The sequence below is a fragment of the Harpia harpyja genome, chromosome Z (assembly GCF_026419915.1).
Source record: "Harpia harpyja isolate bHarHar1 chromosome Z, bHarHar1 primary haplotype, whole genome shotgun sequence".
NCBI classification, from domain to species: Eukaryota; Metazoa; Chordata; class Aves; order Accipitriformes; family Accipitridae; genus Harpia; species Harpia harpyja.
This window is the reverse complement of record NC_068969.1, coordinates 104,096,645-104,111,048: the sequence shown is the minus strand read 5'-3', so window position 1 is coordinate 104,111,048 and position 14,404 is coordinate 104,096,645. Positions and strand designations below refer to the sequence as shown.

The window sequence follows — 14,404 nt, the reverse complement described above, 5'->3', positions numbered from 1 at the left end:
TGACTGTTAGAAAACCCTCTGATGATCAAGAGAGGCAACCTGACAGAAACAAGGCACAAAAGGACAGGGTGGAGGGGGAAGCATAAAAATGTTTAAACTTGTTTGGTTTTTACTTGGATCTAACTCCTTCTTATCTGGTCTTTCTAATAAAAAAGTCTGTCACAGAGGTTAGACCTAACATTTCAGCATATGCACTTTAAAGGCAGAAAAGGCTTGTTTAGTCTTAAGAAAAGGCTGTAGGAGTATCTTAAAAACGTCCTCAGCTACATCATGGTTGATCATAGGGAAGATGGAGCCAGACCAACCTCAGAGGTGCATGATGAAACGATGACAAGCAATGGTCAGAATTTGGGCAGTGCATCTAGTTGGGAAATTCCAGTTAGATACTAGGAAAAAAATAGTCTCACCATGAAGGTGGTGAGACTGGAACTGGTATCCAGAGATGTTATGGTATCTCTACCTTTGGAGATGCTTAAAACTTGACTGGACAAGTAAGTTCCTGAGCAACGTACTGTAAGTTGAAGTTTGCCTAGCTTTGGATTGAGAGCAAAGGCGGAGAAACCACAGATGACCTCTAAAGGTATCTTCCAACTCAGTTATTCTGTGGTTATATGAAATATTGTATTTTTGCCTTGTACTTCATTAAAATTATCATTTTTGTAGCGGACCTACTTAAAGGTATTGTGTAGTTCCAAAATCATAGTGTTATAGCATTAAGCAAGCAGCAAAGGGACTACAAACAGCAAAAAGCATTCCTGCTCCTAATTCTTTGCATCCCCAGTGGTCAAAAAAGGAATTAAAGTAAACCCAGCTACATTTATGGTACACGAGAAAAATGTACTGATAGCGCCTCATTTGTGCTTATAGAAGTAAAGTTCGCAGCTGACCTTTAAATCTCAGAGCGATATGTGTAAGTGGATGCGTTATTGTTCATAGTTTCTTTAAATGCATTCCTAGGATGGAAACATACCTCTGCTGCTTGCAATACAAAATGGTCATACGGAAGTCTGCAAATACCTTCTGGATCATGGAGCAGACATCAACACCAGGGATAAAAATGGAAGGTACAGCAGGTTAACATGTTAATTCTTGCCCAAGGCTGACTGTCAAATGACGTTTTCTTCTCAAATCCTTCCCAAAATAGTTCTTGTTAGGTGAAATAATGCCTTCAGTATGAGGCAGCGTATCCTGATTGTTGAGAAGGCTTACAGAATTCTGCCTAAAGGGAAAGGTGAAACAGAAACTATGCAACTATAAAACTAGATGTGCCTGTAAGATTACCCTTGGTCTACCAGAGCAGTAAATAGCATTTTTAAATAATTCCTACAAGAATCTGATTGATAGCACTTACCCACACATCACTTTGTATGTGTCCCAGTTTTAAATGCTGCTCTCTTCTTGGCATGAGTTAGTTTCTCCAACTTAAATCCTAAAGCTGTTACTTGGGAGTGACATCTGTGCAGGGTTCTTTTTTCTACCATAATGCAGCCACAGCAGCAAGAGAAAAATACAGTAAGCCTATATAGTGGAGATGCTGACATCATAGAAGGTACCATGTAGAGATTTGTTGTATTAATAGATAGTGCATGTGTAAGAAAACTGTTTTTAAAAAGCAACATCCTTGTAGTGAAAAGTGCACTTGTTTTGATGATACTGATGAAGATCAAGAGTCTGAAAATTATGGACTGTTTTATAAACAGTTGGTTAAACTGTGAACATAAAGCAGGATGCTCAGAAGACTTGGCACTTACACCTGATAGCAATCTTGATTATTGTATGTGATACAATGCTTGTATTGTTCTTTGGCAGCACCTGGGAGGATAAGACTGGGCCCTAACTTGTTTTTTATCAGTTCAAAGTTTGTTAGCGCACCCTTTCTTTTAAGTTGTCTAAAGAAAACCCCTTTGTTGTCTTGGTTGGTTTGAATGGCCTCGTCGGTGGTTTGAATGGCCTCGTCGGTGCTTTGAACCTGAGGTGCTGTCCACTCTGGGACCTCTGCCTTCCCCTCACTCTGTTTAATCAACAGTGTTAAGTGTTCCTAGTTTAATTGGATGAAGGCGTTTCTGTCATAGACAGGACAGACTTGCCTTTTTGTATTTTCTTCTTCAAGAAAGTACAGTGTGTAGAAGCAAGAAAATGGTATGACATGGAATATACCATTTTACTTCTTGCTTTTCTTCTGGTAGGGAGAGTGACTACTCTTGCATCTTGTGTTCACCAAAGTGGTTAAGTTTTTACTGAAAAAAGAGAAGCCTTATTGGGAGAGGAAGGGGATAACCTTTGAAAATGGCATCTCCAATTTTTTGGTAATCTAAAACCATCCCTGTGACTCTGGAGGTGTTATCCAAGTTGCCACTCAGCACTATTTTTTAGCACAGCAGTGCAACAGCCATCACTTCTCCAGGGCTTACCCATTACAGGGAGTACGTTTAATTCATCAGTGAAATGATTGTCTTAATATCTAGCAAATATTATCACTGTAGTAACTTTTCAGTTTCATAACTGCACTGAGGAATGTGTTTGCCAGTGAATTTGGCCAACCTATTAGGTGCGTTTTAATGTTGAGAAGGCAGAATTATGCCCAAGTAGGAAAGCAATATTAGAGCATGCTTGAAAGGTGGGGGTTTCTGTGTGTTTGTAATTCTTCTGTACATCTCTTATGACCCCTTCGAGTAACTGAGAAAAACAGATACAACCTGTTAGGAAAACACTCCTTCTGTATGCTACCCTTACTGTAGGATCTGGCACTGTCTAGCTGCCCTGTGTTGAAGAGGCAACTGATTGTGCTCTAATAGACTTTTTTTTTTTTTTTAAAACTGAGATTAGGTCAGGATTTGAGGTCCAACCCATCCTCTCACTGAGGAGCTTTGAGATTTGTTTGGCTTTTTGGTTGAAATCTGTTTGTCTATTTTGTCTTAAAAGCAACATGTAAAGGAGAGCAGCAGTGAAATAAATGCTTTCATGTTGTACCCTGACTTGCAGAGCTGTAATTGGAGTGTGGCAGTGAGATTTGATAGTCTGACTTTATCCTGCAGCCATTTCTACCTTTGACTCTCCTCTTAGCCTCAGGAACCCATTTTTAGAAGTGTTTGGAGATCTGTGCAAAGCATGCCAGGTCTTTGCAGAAGGTCCAGCTGGGGAGTATGGGGAAGAGGATGAGGGGCAGGCAGGTGTTTGTAAGGAGAAACAACAGTTACATGTATGTGTCAATACACATACTGATAACATCTCGGACTTTATTGCACAATAACTGTTACACTTTTTTTTCCTGAAAAAATGAGCTGCTGCTTAAAGAGTACAGTCTTGACACTTACTGTGTGTATGTTTTGCTTGTTTTGTCCAGAACTGCTTTGATGATGGCTTGTGAAGCTGGTAGCCTTAACATCGTGGAAGCCTTCCTTCAGAAAGGTGCAGATGTCAGTTTAGTAGATGTCTTTGGACAGAATGCCCTGCATTACTCCAAGCTCTCTGAGAATACAGGGATCCAGAATCTCCTATCATCAAAGTTATCTCAGGATGTGGGTATGTAAGAGATGCCAATCTGCAGTTTGTCACTTCTTGAACTGGCTACATATATGTTTAGCAATGAACAAATTTACTTCATAAGATAGCCTGAAAAGTTTCAAAAGCCATCTTCAAGATGGTCTGGCTGAGGCTTCCCAAAAGCAGGAAAATGTGGTCTTTGCCATAGATGGTAATATCTAGCATGGGATAAAGCACTGAGCAGGGCAAAAAGAGGTGTTCTGGAGAAAGAAAAGGTAAGCTGATGTAGCAGCATCATGAAGTCTTGCATACAATTTGGAATAGATCCTTTTTTTATTATGTGAAAGAGTAAGTGGAAGATATAGCTCCTCAGTAGAGGGGTTGGAGAAGGAACTAATGCAGGCAGAGGGTTTTATGATCAAGCTAAGACAGATTTCTAAAGTAGGAGGCTAATGTGCAAGAATGGTGCAAGACTATAGTAGAATAAGAACTGTTACAATCCTTCAAATTTTATCTCAGTAAGAAACCCAAAAAGCAGCAGAGAAATTATATGGTTCAAATAGAATCTGGAAATTAAAGTATATTTCTCAGATTTCAGATAGGAATTCAAAAACCAAACAAAGTATTTATGGTGTGGAAAGTAGAGTTGAGAGATGGGCTAGGAATAGCAAATAACTTTCTTTGATAGCTGTTCTTAATTCCGCTTCTTTTCTGCTTCACAGATACAAAGTCACCAACAAAAGCAAAGCAGGTATTTGTCCTTTTGGTTTTAAAAATACTGGGGCTATACAGACTTGTAACTTAAGAAAAAAACAGTAATTGACATGACTAGAAGCACTAGTAAATGTCACTGTGAGATGTGCTGCCATTGACTGTAATGTGGAAGGGTTTTGTTGCTTATTTAAGAAATGTGTTTCAGGAATATCGCTTTTAGACTTAGCTTCTCTCTGTAACAGCTGCCAGCACTCTCAATGAGAAAAGGAGGGGAGCGTGTGTGTGTAATGTGCACATGTGTGCCGGGAAGATGTGTTACTTCTCTCATGTGTAATGCAGGAGCTTGGCTTTTGGACTCCCTATCTCTTTAAACTGTAGAGATGATGTTCTAGAAAAGTTCCCTGTTTCCAAAACATATAATTGAAGGTTATCGCTGGTTACATCTTACTGGAGATGCCCACCTGTGAGACTCCCAGCAGATTTAGGCGAATAAATTAGTTTCTTACATGTTTTATTTGGTATCATATCTTGGAGTGCGAGTAGACCTTGTAGACCTGCTGGTGGCTGGAAAGTGGACAAAAGTGCAATGCATTGGTTCATTCTTTCCCTGAGTAGAGAGGTGGGTTTTTCAGGGAGCTCAGGCAGAAGCTGGTGGAGAGGAAGGATGGTAGCCATTAAGAATGGCATGACTGGACTATGTATGAATGGAAGTATTTAAGATCACTAGTGCTAAACCTATTGTCAGCTTCTGCTTTTTCACTAAATCTTGTTTGTTTTCACTGAAGCATGGATTACAAGGGGGCAGATTCTTATTTTCAGGCATGTTTAATATCTTTATGTTAGTAGAGATGTAGTCTTTACATAGAAAAAAAAATAAGGCACTGCATGAGCTGCTAAAGTTGATATTAATGTGGGATTTTTTTTTTTTTTATTTTTTTTTTTTAACAAAACAACTTGCTCGGACTTTACTAACCAAACTAACAAACCTGCCTTTTCTGGCTGGTGAAACTTTCAGCATGATCAAGGCTCTAAATTAAGTTCAGAAAGAAGTGGAACTCCAAAAAAACGCAAAGCCCCACCTCCTCCTATCAGTCCTATTCAGGTAAAGAAAAGACCAATTTTGAGATGCTTTTAGGGGGTGAAAAGTGTTTCGAACATTGTGTGAATGATGTGGGCTGGATTTGCTCTGTCACTGTTGGGTCTTATGCCTGTCTCACCATGAGTGCTTTTCCTGACATTAAGATGACACCATGAAAGCATATGTTGGTCAGGTTAACTAAGCAAAATTGCTTGAAATACACCATGGTCTGAAATAAAACTGTACAAATTTTACTGTGCAATTGCTTCTTCCATCTAAAGTTGAACGTCTCCTGGTTTTGCCTACTTCCATAAGGAAATAATTATGTATATTTTAATTATACATCTATTTGTAGACATTATTATATGCATATATACATAAGAAAGTAAAATACTTAAACAGATATATATAATAATAAAATGCAGTTTAACAGTTAGGTTTAATGTTATACTGGAATGTTACCTGTATAACAGCTACACTGCATATGTAATACTGACTCAGAAGAACACTGAATTAGATCTTCTCTTTGAAACTAACCTGGAGTTGTGACTTATGTTAATGCCGTGGAAAGTACTCTTTAATGTGTGTGTATGCACATATATATGGGCATGTGTTAGAGAGGTAGTTATAGGTACATGTATGTATACATACCTATTTATATAAAATCTTTCACAGCTTAGTGATTTGTCCTCTCCACATTCATCAACTTCAGCTCCCATGACTGGAAAAGGGCAGGCTTTCTTTGCTGATCAAGTGTGCAAGGTATCAGTTTTCTGTTCTTGTGAAGCTTAGAGAAGGAAAGTATAGTATCTTAATAATCTATTTTGCTTAATTATCTATTTTGCTGACTGCAGAGTCTCTTGTGAATTAATTAGCTGAGTTTTAGGAACAAAAAGGAATCCAAATCTATTTCAATGTAATTTATAAAGCAAGTGTGGATTACTTTAATGTTTACTGAATATGTAAATAGAATTAGTCATAAATTAGTTAGTATTTAGGAGTATGGTTATGAAAGTAAGTTATTAATGCTGTGAGAGCTCACTACCTAATACCAGCAAAGTACATGGCATTGTGCAGTGCAACTAGAGACCCTTTCACCAAAAGACATCAGGGAAATGGTTGAGTGTGTTCTGTCTGATCTTTGCCTCATGGTATTGAAGATTTTTTTTTTTTTTTTTAATACTTGACAATATATTGCTATTATTTATCACAGGAGCTGCAGCTTTCCAAACTACCTGTGAGATAGTTGGCCACATTTCATTAATATTTAGTGAGAAATGGGCGATGGAACTTGGATGGGTTTAGCAGATTTTGAAATACTGGCCACATGCTACAATTAAACAAGACCCCAGAAATAAAAGAAACCCACTTTGCCAGGCTTTATCCAGCAAGATCTATACTGTCTGTACTCCTCTTTGGTGAACTGTCCAACTTCACATCTGCTTTCTGTGAAAGCGTTTTCTTTTGGTGTCTCAGCAGGAAGAATTCAGCTCGTTGCATCGAGATAATAAAGACAGACTGAGTGACAGCACAGCAGGTATACAATAACACTTAATTCTTATTTTCATATTTGGTTAGGTGTTTTAGGTAGTAAATGTTGAAATCTGGTCAGAAATCCTCTATGTCTTTCCGCTTAGAATGTGGAACATGGGAAGTTTTGGGAGTAATGTTTTGTAATTTCACTAGCAGCTCCCCACCAAAACCTCCTGCTTCCGTTGGGTGATCTGACACATTTTTGGGGAAAGAGTTTCTAGGAACAGCTTGCTTGCTCACTACGCTTAGTGGTAATGGGAACAAACTGTTTGATTTGAAAGGTTAGAATAACTAACTAGCTAGCATTTCAGCTTTTTTGAAAATTTTGAATCTTTTTTTTTTCTCCAAAGGTGCTGAGAGTTTATTGGATGTGAGTTCTGAAGCTGACCAGCAAGATCTACTTCTGTTGATGCAAGCAAAAATTGCTTCTTTGACATTGCACAATAAGGAGCTGCAGGACAAATTACAGGTGGCATATTTTTGTGCTGTTCTAGTGCTGTCTTAATCTGCTAGCAGAACGAAGAGATGCTTACCATTTTAAAGAAATGTACTGTGAAGATAATTTAATGAGCTTGTTGGTGGTAAGATCATGGAAACACTCTGCCCCAAAGGATTAAATTAGTATTTTGATCTTCTCACTTTCCCATACATTACTGAGTAACTTTGTTTATTATGATAACCACATTCTAAAAGATGTTGTTAACAGTTGTGTTAGCAGAATTGTAATTTGCATAGCTTTGATTATTAGCTTATGGAGATCAGCCCAGACTTTCAGAGGAGTTTGGCACCTACTGCCTTCTCTCACTGTAGATGACTAAATGGGAGCAGCTGAGTTTTGAATTTTTCTAAAACTTTCTTCCATGGTGCTTTAATTATCTGTGTCTGTAGGATGTCGCAAGATTTCCTTGCTTACTCTATTCTAAAAAATATTATCATATACTTGTTTTTATTGTGCAATTCTTTGGGTTTCTTTTTGCACAGGAAAGAACACCTAAAGAAGCGGATTCAACTGTAGAATCTTATCATTCAACCCAAACAGAGTTTGAGCAAACAGCAGATAGACAAAATGAGTTCTCGGCTCACGAGCTGAAGTCTACATTAAATGCCACCCAAATTCAAGAAAAGTTGACAAGCCTCAGTGAAGTAAAAATGAAGTACCTCCAGGAAGATTTAAAGGATGTGCAGAGGAAATTAGAGAATTCTGAAGCCAAAAGAAAGCACACAGAAGCTCAGGTCCAGCCTAGAGTCCCAGAAACAGATCATTTAAACAGCACAGACATTTCAGAAAATGGTTCTGATTTTAACCTGAAGTTCCAAGAACCTCAAAACAGGTATGAGGAAGCTGTGAAAGAGGTTTTGAATGTACAAAGGCAAATGAAGCTGGGTCTTGTTTCCTCTGAAAGTGAAGAAACTAGTTCTGAGCTGAGTAGGTTGAAGGTTACATGTGGAGAAGTTGAAATGCTTAAGCACGAATTGAAGAGAGCATTAGAGGAAAGTGAAAGACAAAAAGAGAAAGTAAGAGAGCTACAGGAAAAGTTTGAAGAAAGAGAGCAGAATGTGGCAAGCAAATTGTCTGTGGAAGAGTGTGAGGAAATTAAGAATTCATACTGTTCAGTTATTGATAACATTAATCAAGAGAAAGCATTGTTGATCGAGAGGTACAAAGAAGGCCAAGAGGAAATTAAAAGGCTACAGGACAAGCTGACAAGTCAGACACACTTGGAATCCAGTGCTGAAGCTGGAGAAGTGAAAGATGCAATGCACAAAATGATAGATGAGCTCAACAGACAACTTAGTGAATTGTCTCAGTCGTACAAAGCAGCACAAACAGAGCTTGAAAACTATAGGAAGAGAAAAACTCTAGATGATATAACTTTGGACTACATTCCTAGAGATGAACATGAGAAGCTGATGCAGGTAACAAATTCTTTGAAATACAAAGCAGAGAATGAGTTATCAGAAATGAAATCCCAGTACACAAAAGTATTAGATGAAGCAGAAGAACTAAAGCAACTGTTAGACGCTCAGAAACAAAACTCTTTGCCGATTACTGAACATCATCAGGTGATGAATGCACTCAGAAATACTGTAAAGGAAATGGAGGAAGAAATAAATGAACTCAAAGGACTGCTTACCAACAAGGAAAGCGAAGTAAGAAACTTACAGAAGGAATTACTGGAAGAAAAAGCTGCAATTAATGAAGCAATGGTACCCAAGGCTACATATGAAAAGCTCCAGTCATCACTAGAGGGTGAAGTTAGTGTTTTGTCATCCAAACTGAAGGATGTAATCCAAGAGAAGGAAAATGTGTCCTTAGATGCTATGCAACTGAGAAATGAAGTTTTGCACTTGAAAGAAGAGAAGGAAGGTATGCATACTCTGCTTGAAGCAAAGGAACGGGAGGTGACTGGTCTTCAGCAAAAGTACCATCAAGCTCAAGAAGATCTTCTTGAAATGAAAAGATATTCTGAAAGCTCATCAAAACTGGAAGAGGATAAAGATAAAAAGGTTAGTGATTCACTACAGTGGAAGGGTAGTACATGAGTTCAGACTGCAAAGCACGTTGGATGGTGCATGGGTGGCCTAACAGATGATGTTGTGTCAAGTATCACAGAGTTGAGTGCATTTGCCCATCTTAAAATTCAGATATCAAAGTCAAAGAAGTTTTCAGTATGTTTAACTTTACAGTTGGTTTCCCTCCCATGTGGGGATATGCATGGTCTTGCAATTTACCTCTTTTAAGTTCTGCTTAGACTGGGTTCACACTATTCAGACAACCGAAGTCAAAGAAGTGGGGTTTACAGCAGGAAGAAATTCCAGAGGAGACAAGAAAACAAAAGATCAGAAAGGAGAAAAAATTCACTATTCTGATTTTTCTGTATCATCTCAACCTTAGCATGACTTGACTATGTTTCCTCTGCAGCTACTGTATCTGTCACTACAAATTTCTTTATAAAAAGCTATGTGTTTTGCTAGCTGTGAATAGCTGGCCTGTGTTTGGTATGTTTCTGTCTTGTGTTCAGCAGCAGCATTTGTAAAGGTGGTAAATGCAATCCTTGTTTGTAAATATTGCTGGCTTTCAGAACAAGGAATGCATTTAGAATTGACTGGGCTAGGAGTGGGGATAGAGAAGCATTGTAACTCTTTGTTTACATGATGTCTCTCTTTGTCTGTGAGTTTATTTACATCTTGTTTAAGTCACTAATAACCCCAAGATGAGACCCATAAGAATAGTGTGCCTTGCAGCTTTTCATGAAAACCTATTTTTTGCCTCCCTAGATCAATGAAATGTCCAAGGAAGTTAGCAAATTAAAAGAAGCATTGAACAGCCTTTCTCAGCTTTCGTACTCCACCAGTGCCCCCAAAAGACAAAGCCAGCAGCTGGAGGCGTTACAACAACAAGTGAAGCAGTTGCAAAACCAACTGACTGTAAGTGTGATAATTTATAAACCCACCATTATTCCCAGTTCTCCAAAGATACGTGTGCCATTCTTCACTCTGCCTTATTTAAAATGGAGCAGTCAGTGAGTACAAGGAAAGGAATTTTCATCCAGAAATTCTCTAATTTCTCTGTTTCTCTGAAACATTTAGGAATCTGCACGACATGAAGCTCTTTAGAAGTAGTCTACCTAAAGAAAGCTGTTTTCCCCCAAATATTTTCTTATCAATAGTGGAGCAAAGTTCCTGTACTTGTAGTGGAATGTAGTGACCAGACCTGCTGCTGAGACCTTGATTTGTGAAAAATACGGCCAGTGTGCAGTGGATTTGTGTGTTTTCACAAGAACATTCATCAGCTGAAGCCTTTTTCGTTTTGTTTTTTTTTTTTTAAGATAAAATAATTTTGACTTTCTGGAAGAAAGTAGTCACTGAAGGCATGAAGTTTCAAATTAAGCAAATCCATCTGTGTATAGGGAGCACAGTTTATTCTCTGAAATTCTGAACTGCTTAAAGATTTTTTTGTTGTTGTATTTTTTTGTGCATGAGATGTCCTGTCTTCTAAGCTGGGTTGAGTCATAATTGTTATTTCCAAGAGCTCGCCTGTCCAAAGGAGCACTTTAATTCACTGCTGGGGGTGAAAAGAAGGTACTGCCTGCCAGAGGCCTTTGTTGAGAGCTCTGGAGTAAACATGAAAGCAGAATTTCCAGCCTGACATGCTAAATGGCTCACCTGGTATCTGCTTTCCTGCAGCAGGCAGAAGGAAGAGTCAATATGCATATGGGCCAGAAAAATTCCCTTGCAGTGAGGAGAAATAAGTAGGCAGACAGGTAAACCCTGCATCCTGTCAGTGTAAAGACCCAGGCTGTTTCTTATCCCAGTCCACCATGTTTGAAAGGACCCTTCATCTCCCACTGCTTAAGGACAAGCAAAGTAGTGTAGGGTGCAAAGATATGCAACACGTTAGGAAAGTGGGTAGGATTTAAAACAGGACAGAAGCATTCTTTCCTTCTTGTAGGCTCGCTTTCCTAACAGCTTCAACTTTATTTGGAAAGATGGCTTCTGGGATGTGGCAGTCTGTGATCGTGAAAAAGGAGGTTGGCTTTCCTTGTTTGAATATATAGTGACTAACTGAGGATTTCATGGGTTAAGAACTTTGTAAACACCTCCTCTTCCCTGGGAAGGCATTAGCTGACAGATGGGTCACTAACTTCAGGGAAGAGCTCAGCTGCAGTTGAGGGTTGATTTGTCAGAATACTGTTGGCTTTCCTCAATTCTGGTTGCTGATAAGCTCAGAAGTAGAGTATGTGCTCATTCCACATCTTTGCAGCTCAGGGCTTCTTAAAACTCATGACATCTCACCAGCTTTTTTACTGGGATGGGTAGAATTACAGTGTTTCTGTGGACCATGCTTCCAAGCAAATTATGTTTTGGATGGCTAGTGGCTCAGTACTGTCTGAGCTGGTTTTCCATGCATGCATAAGACTATGGTTTATAATTCCCCAGAGCTCTCTAAATCTAGTTGGGGAGTTCTGAATTCAGCAGTTCTGAATGCTCTGTGACTTTCTGCTTAACTGTTTTCTAGGAAACAAAGAAACAACATCAGGATATTGTCTCAGTTTACAGGATGCATCTTCTCTATGCTGTGCAGGTATGGTCGCATATTGTCAGTTACACAGTTTTGTTATTTTAATGAAAGGTGTTTCTTCTGCAGATCTAGTAAGAACTTTGCATGTTTTATCTAAGACATCCTACCCAAAAGCTATGACTGTTGAAGCACTAATTTAGCACTGCTTCCTTTTGGGAAATTGACCTAATTACTATACCTCAAAACTAGTTTGTAAATCTTCTTAACGTGTAGAGACATGCTTGAATTCAATAATCTTTTCTTCTTTCTTCCCTTGTCTAGGGTCAAATGGATGAAGATGTCCAGAAAGTGCTTAAACAAATTTTATCAATGTGTAAAAGCCAATCACAGAAAAAGTAAACAAAAACGCCAAAACTCCCCATTTTTATTAATCCTGTTATGGGTGTTTATCTAGATTTGCCTTAACATAAGATTTAAAACTGGGAATTTGCTGCTTTTTTGTTATTGTGCTGTTTGTGAGGTGGATTTGTCTGTCTCTACCACTTCCCATGTGCATTTGCGTGTGCAGTAACTAAACACATGCCTCCTTTTCCTATCCAAAATGCAAGTATGTTCTTCAGACTTTTTACTTAGGCCACTCCATGTCATGTTTATCCTGAAAGTACTTTCTAGCTTCCTCCAGTAGAGGGAAGTTAATCTAGAGCAAAGCAGTGGTGTTGCCTGGGTAAAGGTGAAATTCTCCATAAGGTCTTCTGTACTGTTTATAAGCTGCATCTTGTTACTGGGGAGTAACTTAGTTGCTTGATGTTGTCACACTCAAATTCCTGACATTTTGCCATATGCAGTCTTTGGCAGAGCAGAAACGAGCCTTGCAGCAGTGAGCAGAAGTAGGTATTTATGCTAAGCCGGAATATCAAACAGCTACACTTATGGTGTGTTAAATAATATTACACTAAGAAGGTAGCTGTCCCAACCCATCCAGTGCACTGAGTACACAAAAATCATACCATGCTTCATAGTTTGCTTGAACTGCCTGGCAGTGGAATGAAACTATTTCAAAAGATAAAATCATTAGTTTACTGAAGTTCTGTACAAATCAGTACAGAAACGTCTGTATAAACAACCCTTTATGATAGGTTTAGCTATCTATGCAAGTGTTGGCCATGAAGCTCAGGAACAAAACCATAACATATACTTTAGACAAGGGATTCTAGTGAACACAGGATGTTTACAGTGAATGTCAATGCCTCATACTTCCTAACCTCACTTTTGTAAAGATCTTCTCTTCACTATATTTTTATTGGCCCTCTAATGAAATTTTTTGTAACTAAACCATTTTTTCTACATAATGTTTGCATTAAGCTTATTAACAAATATTTTTAGGTAATCATGTTTTAGAGAGTTTGTTTTTATACCCCCAAGTACTCAGTAATAGTGAAGCATAGTTTTCAGTTTGTAAAAGATCTGTATGGAATATTAGACCTGTCTGTCAGTGTGGTCCAGAGCAGTGAAGTGTAAAATGCAATTCAGCCTGCTGTTTCAAAAAATGTAGAAATGATAGGTAGAGAACAGCAAAAGGTGTCAAAAATTTCTATATGTTGTTTCTAGAGGCTAAGTGCATCAGTAAAGCCTTTATCAGCACTTTTTTTAAAAAAGTCAAATAAAAATGCTGGATGTGGTATAGTATGAAACTACGGAAAAATGTTTCTAAGCACACACTGCATTTGAGGGTACAACCATTCTAACTAGCGTGCAGCTTCACTATGGTATTTTTGTTATTCCTGTTAGTGGATATGTCTCTAATAGAGAAATCTTCCAGAGCTATATAATCTATGAAGTTTATGTAGAGTCATAATATGACAAGAGTCAGCAGTGCCTCAGACTGACTGGACTCATAGTGCACTTACATCAGACAATTCCTAACCCTGGCAAAACTAAAATGGATTTTAAAGGCGAAAAGACAAATCACACCTTTGCATCAGTTAGACCTTGGTGTTACTTTTCTTGGGTGATTTAACTAATGCCTGCTAATTTTGAACAGTATTTTATAGTTAGATGGTTTTGAAAATGCTCCAAAGAAATGTGAAAAGAATTTTGCTGCAGCACTTCAAAATGAACAACAAGATTTTAAGCATGCTGGTGCTGCAAAGTATAAAACTTGATGAACCATTTTGTAGGTTGCCTGATGGATTTAGTCTTCTACTTTGTTTTGGTTTGTATATTTATTACAATTATCTTTGTGGAATATTGAAAATTATATACTACAGCATAGTAAGTTTCTTTATATGTAATTTACAAGAAGTTTCCTTATGCAGCAAATAAACTATTTCCAATTTTTTCATGTTTGTTCTTCTTGTGCCTTCATTTACTTTTTGTATTGAGGGAAATCTCACTACACCGTTTTAATGCAGTGCAAATATGTTCTGTATCTCATGTTTAGATAGCTGTCAGATGTACCGGGTTTTCATCCCTGAAATTGCTACTTGATTATTAACTTCCTTGATCTGTCAGGTAGAATAGATTACACTCCAAACCCCGTGCAACCAGTTTTGCAGATTATGCCTTCTATCTGA

At 38.2% G+C, this 14,404-nt stretch overlaps 1 protein-coding gene across 5 annotated transcripts in view; it reads left to right on the top strand.

Annotated features, from left to right (window-relative positions):
* The window catches only part of RAI14 (retinoic acid induced 14), an 89,746-nt gene extending 75,574 nt beyond the window's left edge, over window positions 1-14,172 (top strand). For 2 of the 5 annotated variants that reach the window (XM_052777097.1, XM_052777099.1), the window contains 11 exons: window positions 958-1,064; window positions 3,344-3,522; window positions 4,206-4,234; window positions 5,213-5,299; window positions 5,951-6,037; window positions 6,731-6,812; window positions 7,159-7,277; window positions 7,790-9,316; window positions 10,088-10,237; window positions 11,829-11,894; window positions 12,153-14,172. In XM_052777097.1, the coding sequence (XP_052633057.1) occupies window positions 958-1,064; window positions 3,344-3,522; window positions 4,206-4,234; window positions 5,213-5,299; window positions 5,951-6,037; window positions 6,731-6,812; window positions 7,159-7,277; window positions 7,790-9,316; window positions 10,088-10,237; window positions 11,829-11,894; window positions 12,153-12,230 (2,511 nt within the window). In that variant the 3' untranslated portion in view covers window positions 12,231-14,172. The remainder of the gene's footprint in view (window positions 1-957; window positions 1,065-3,343; window positions 3,523-4,205; window positions 4,235-5,212; window positions 5,300-5,950; window positions 6,038-6,730; window positions 6,813-7,158; window positions 7,278-7,789; window positions 9,317-10,087; window positions 10,238-11,828; window positions 11,895-12,152) is intronic. The other 3 variants (XM_052777096.1, XM_052777101.1, XM_052777100.1) reach the window with 3 other exon arrangements.
* Window positions 14,173-14,404: the final 232 nt, after the last annotated feature.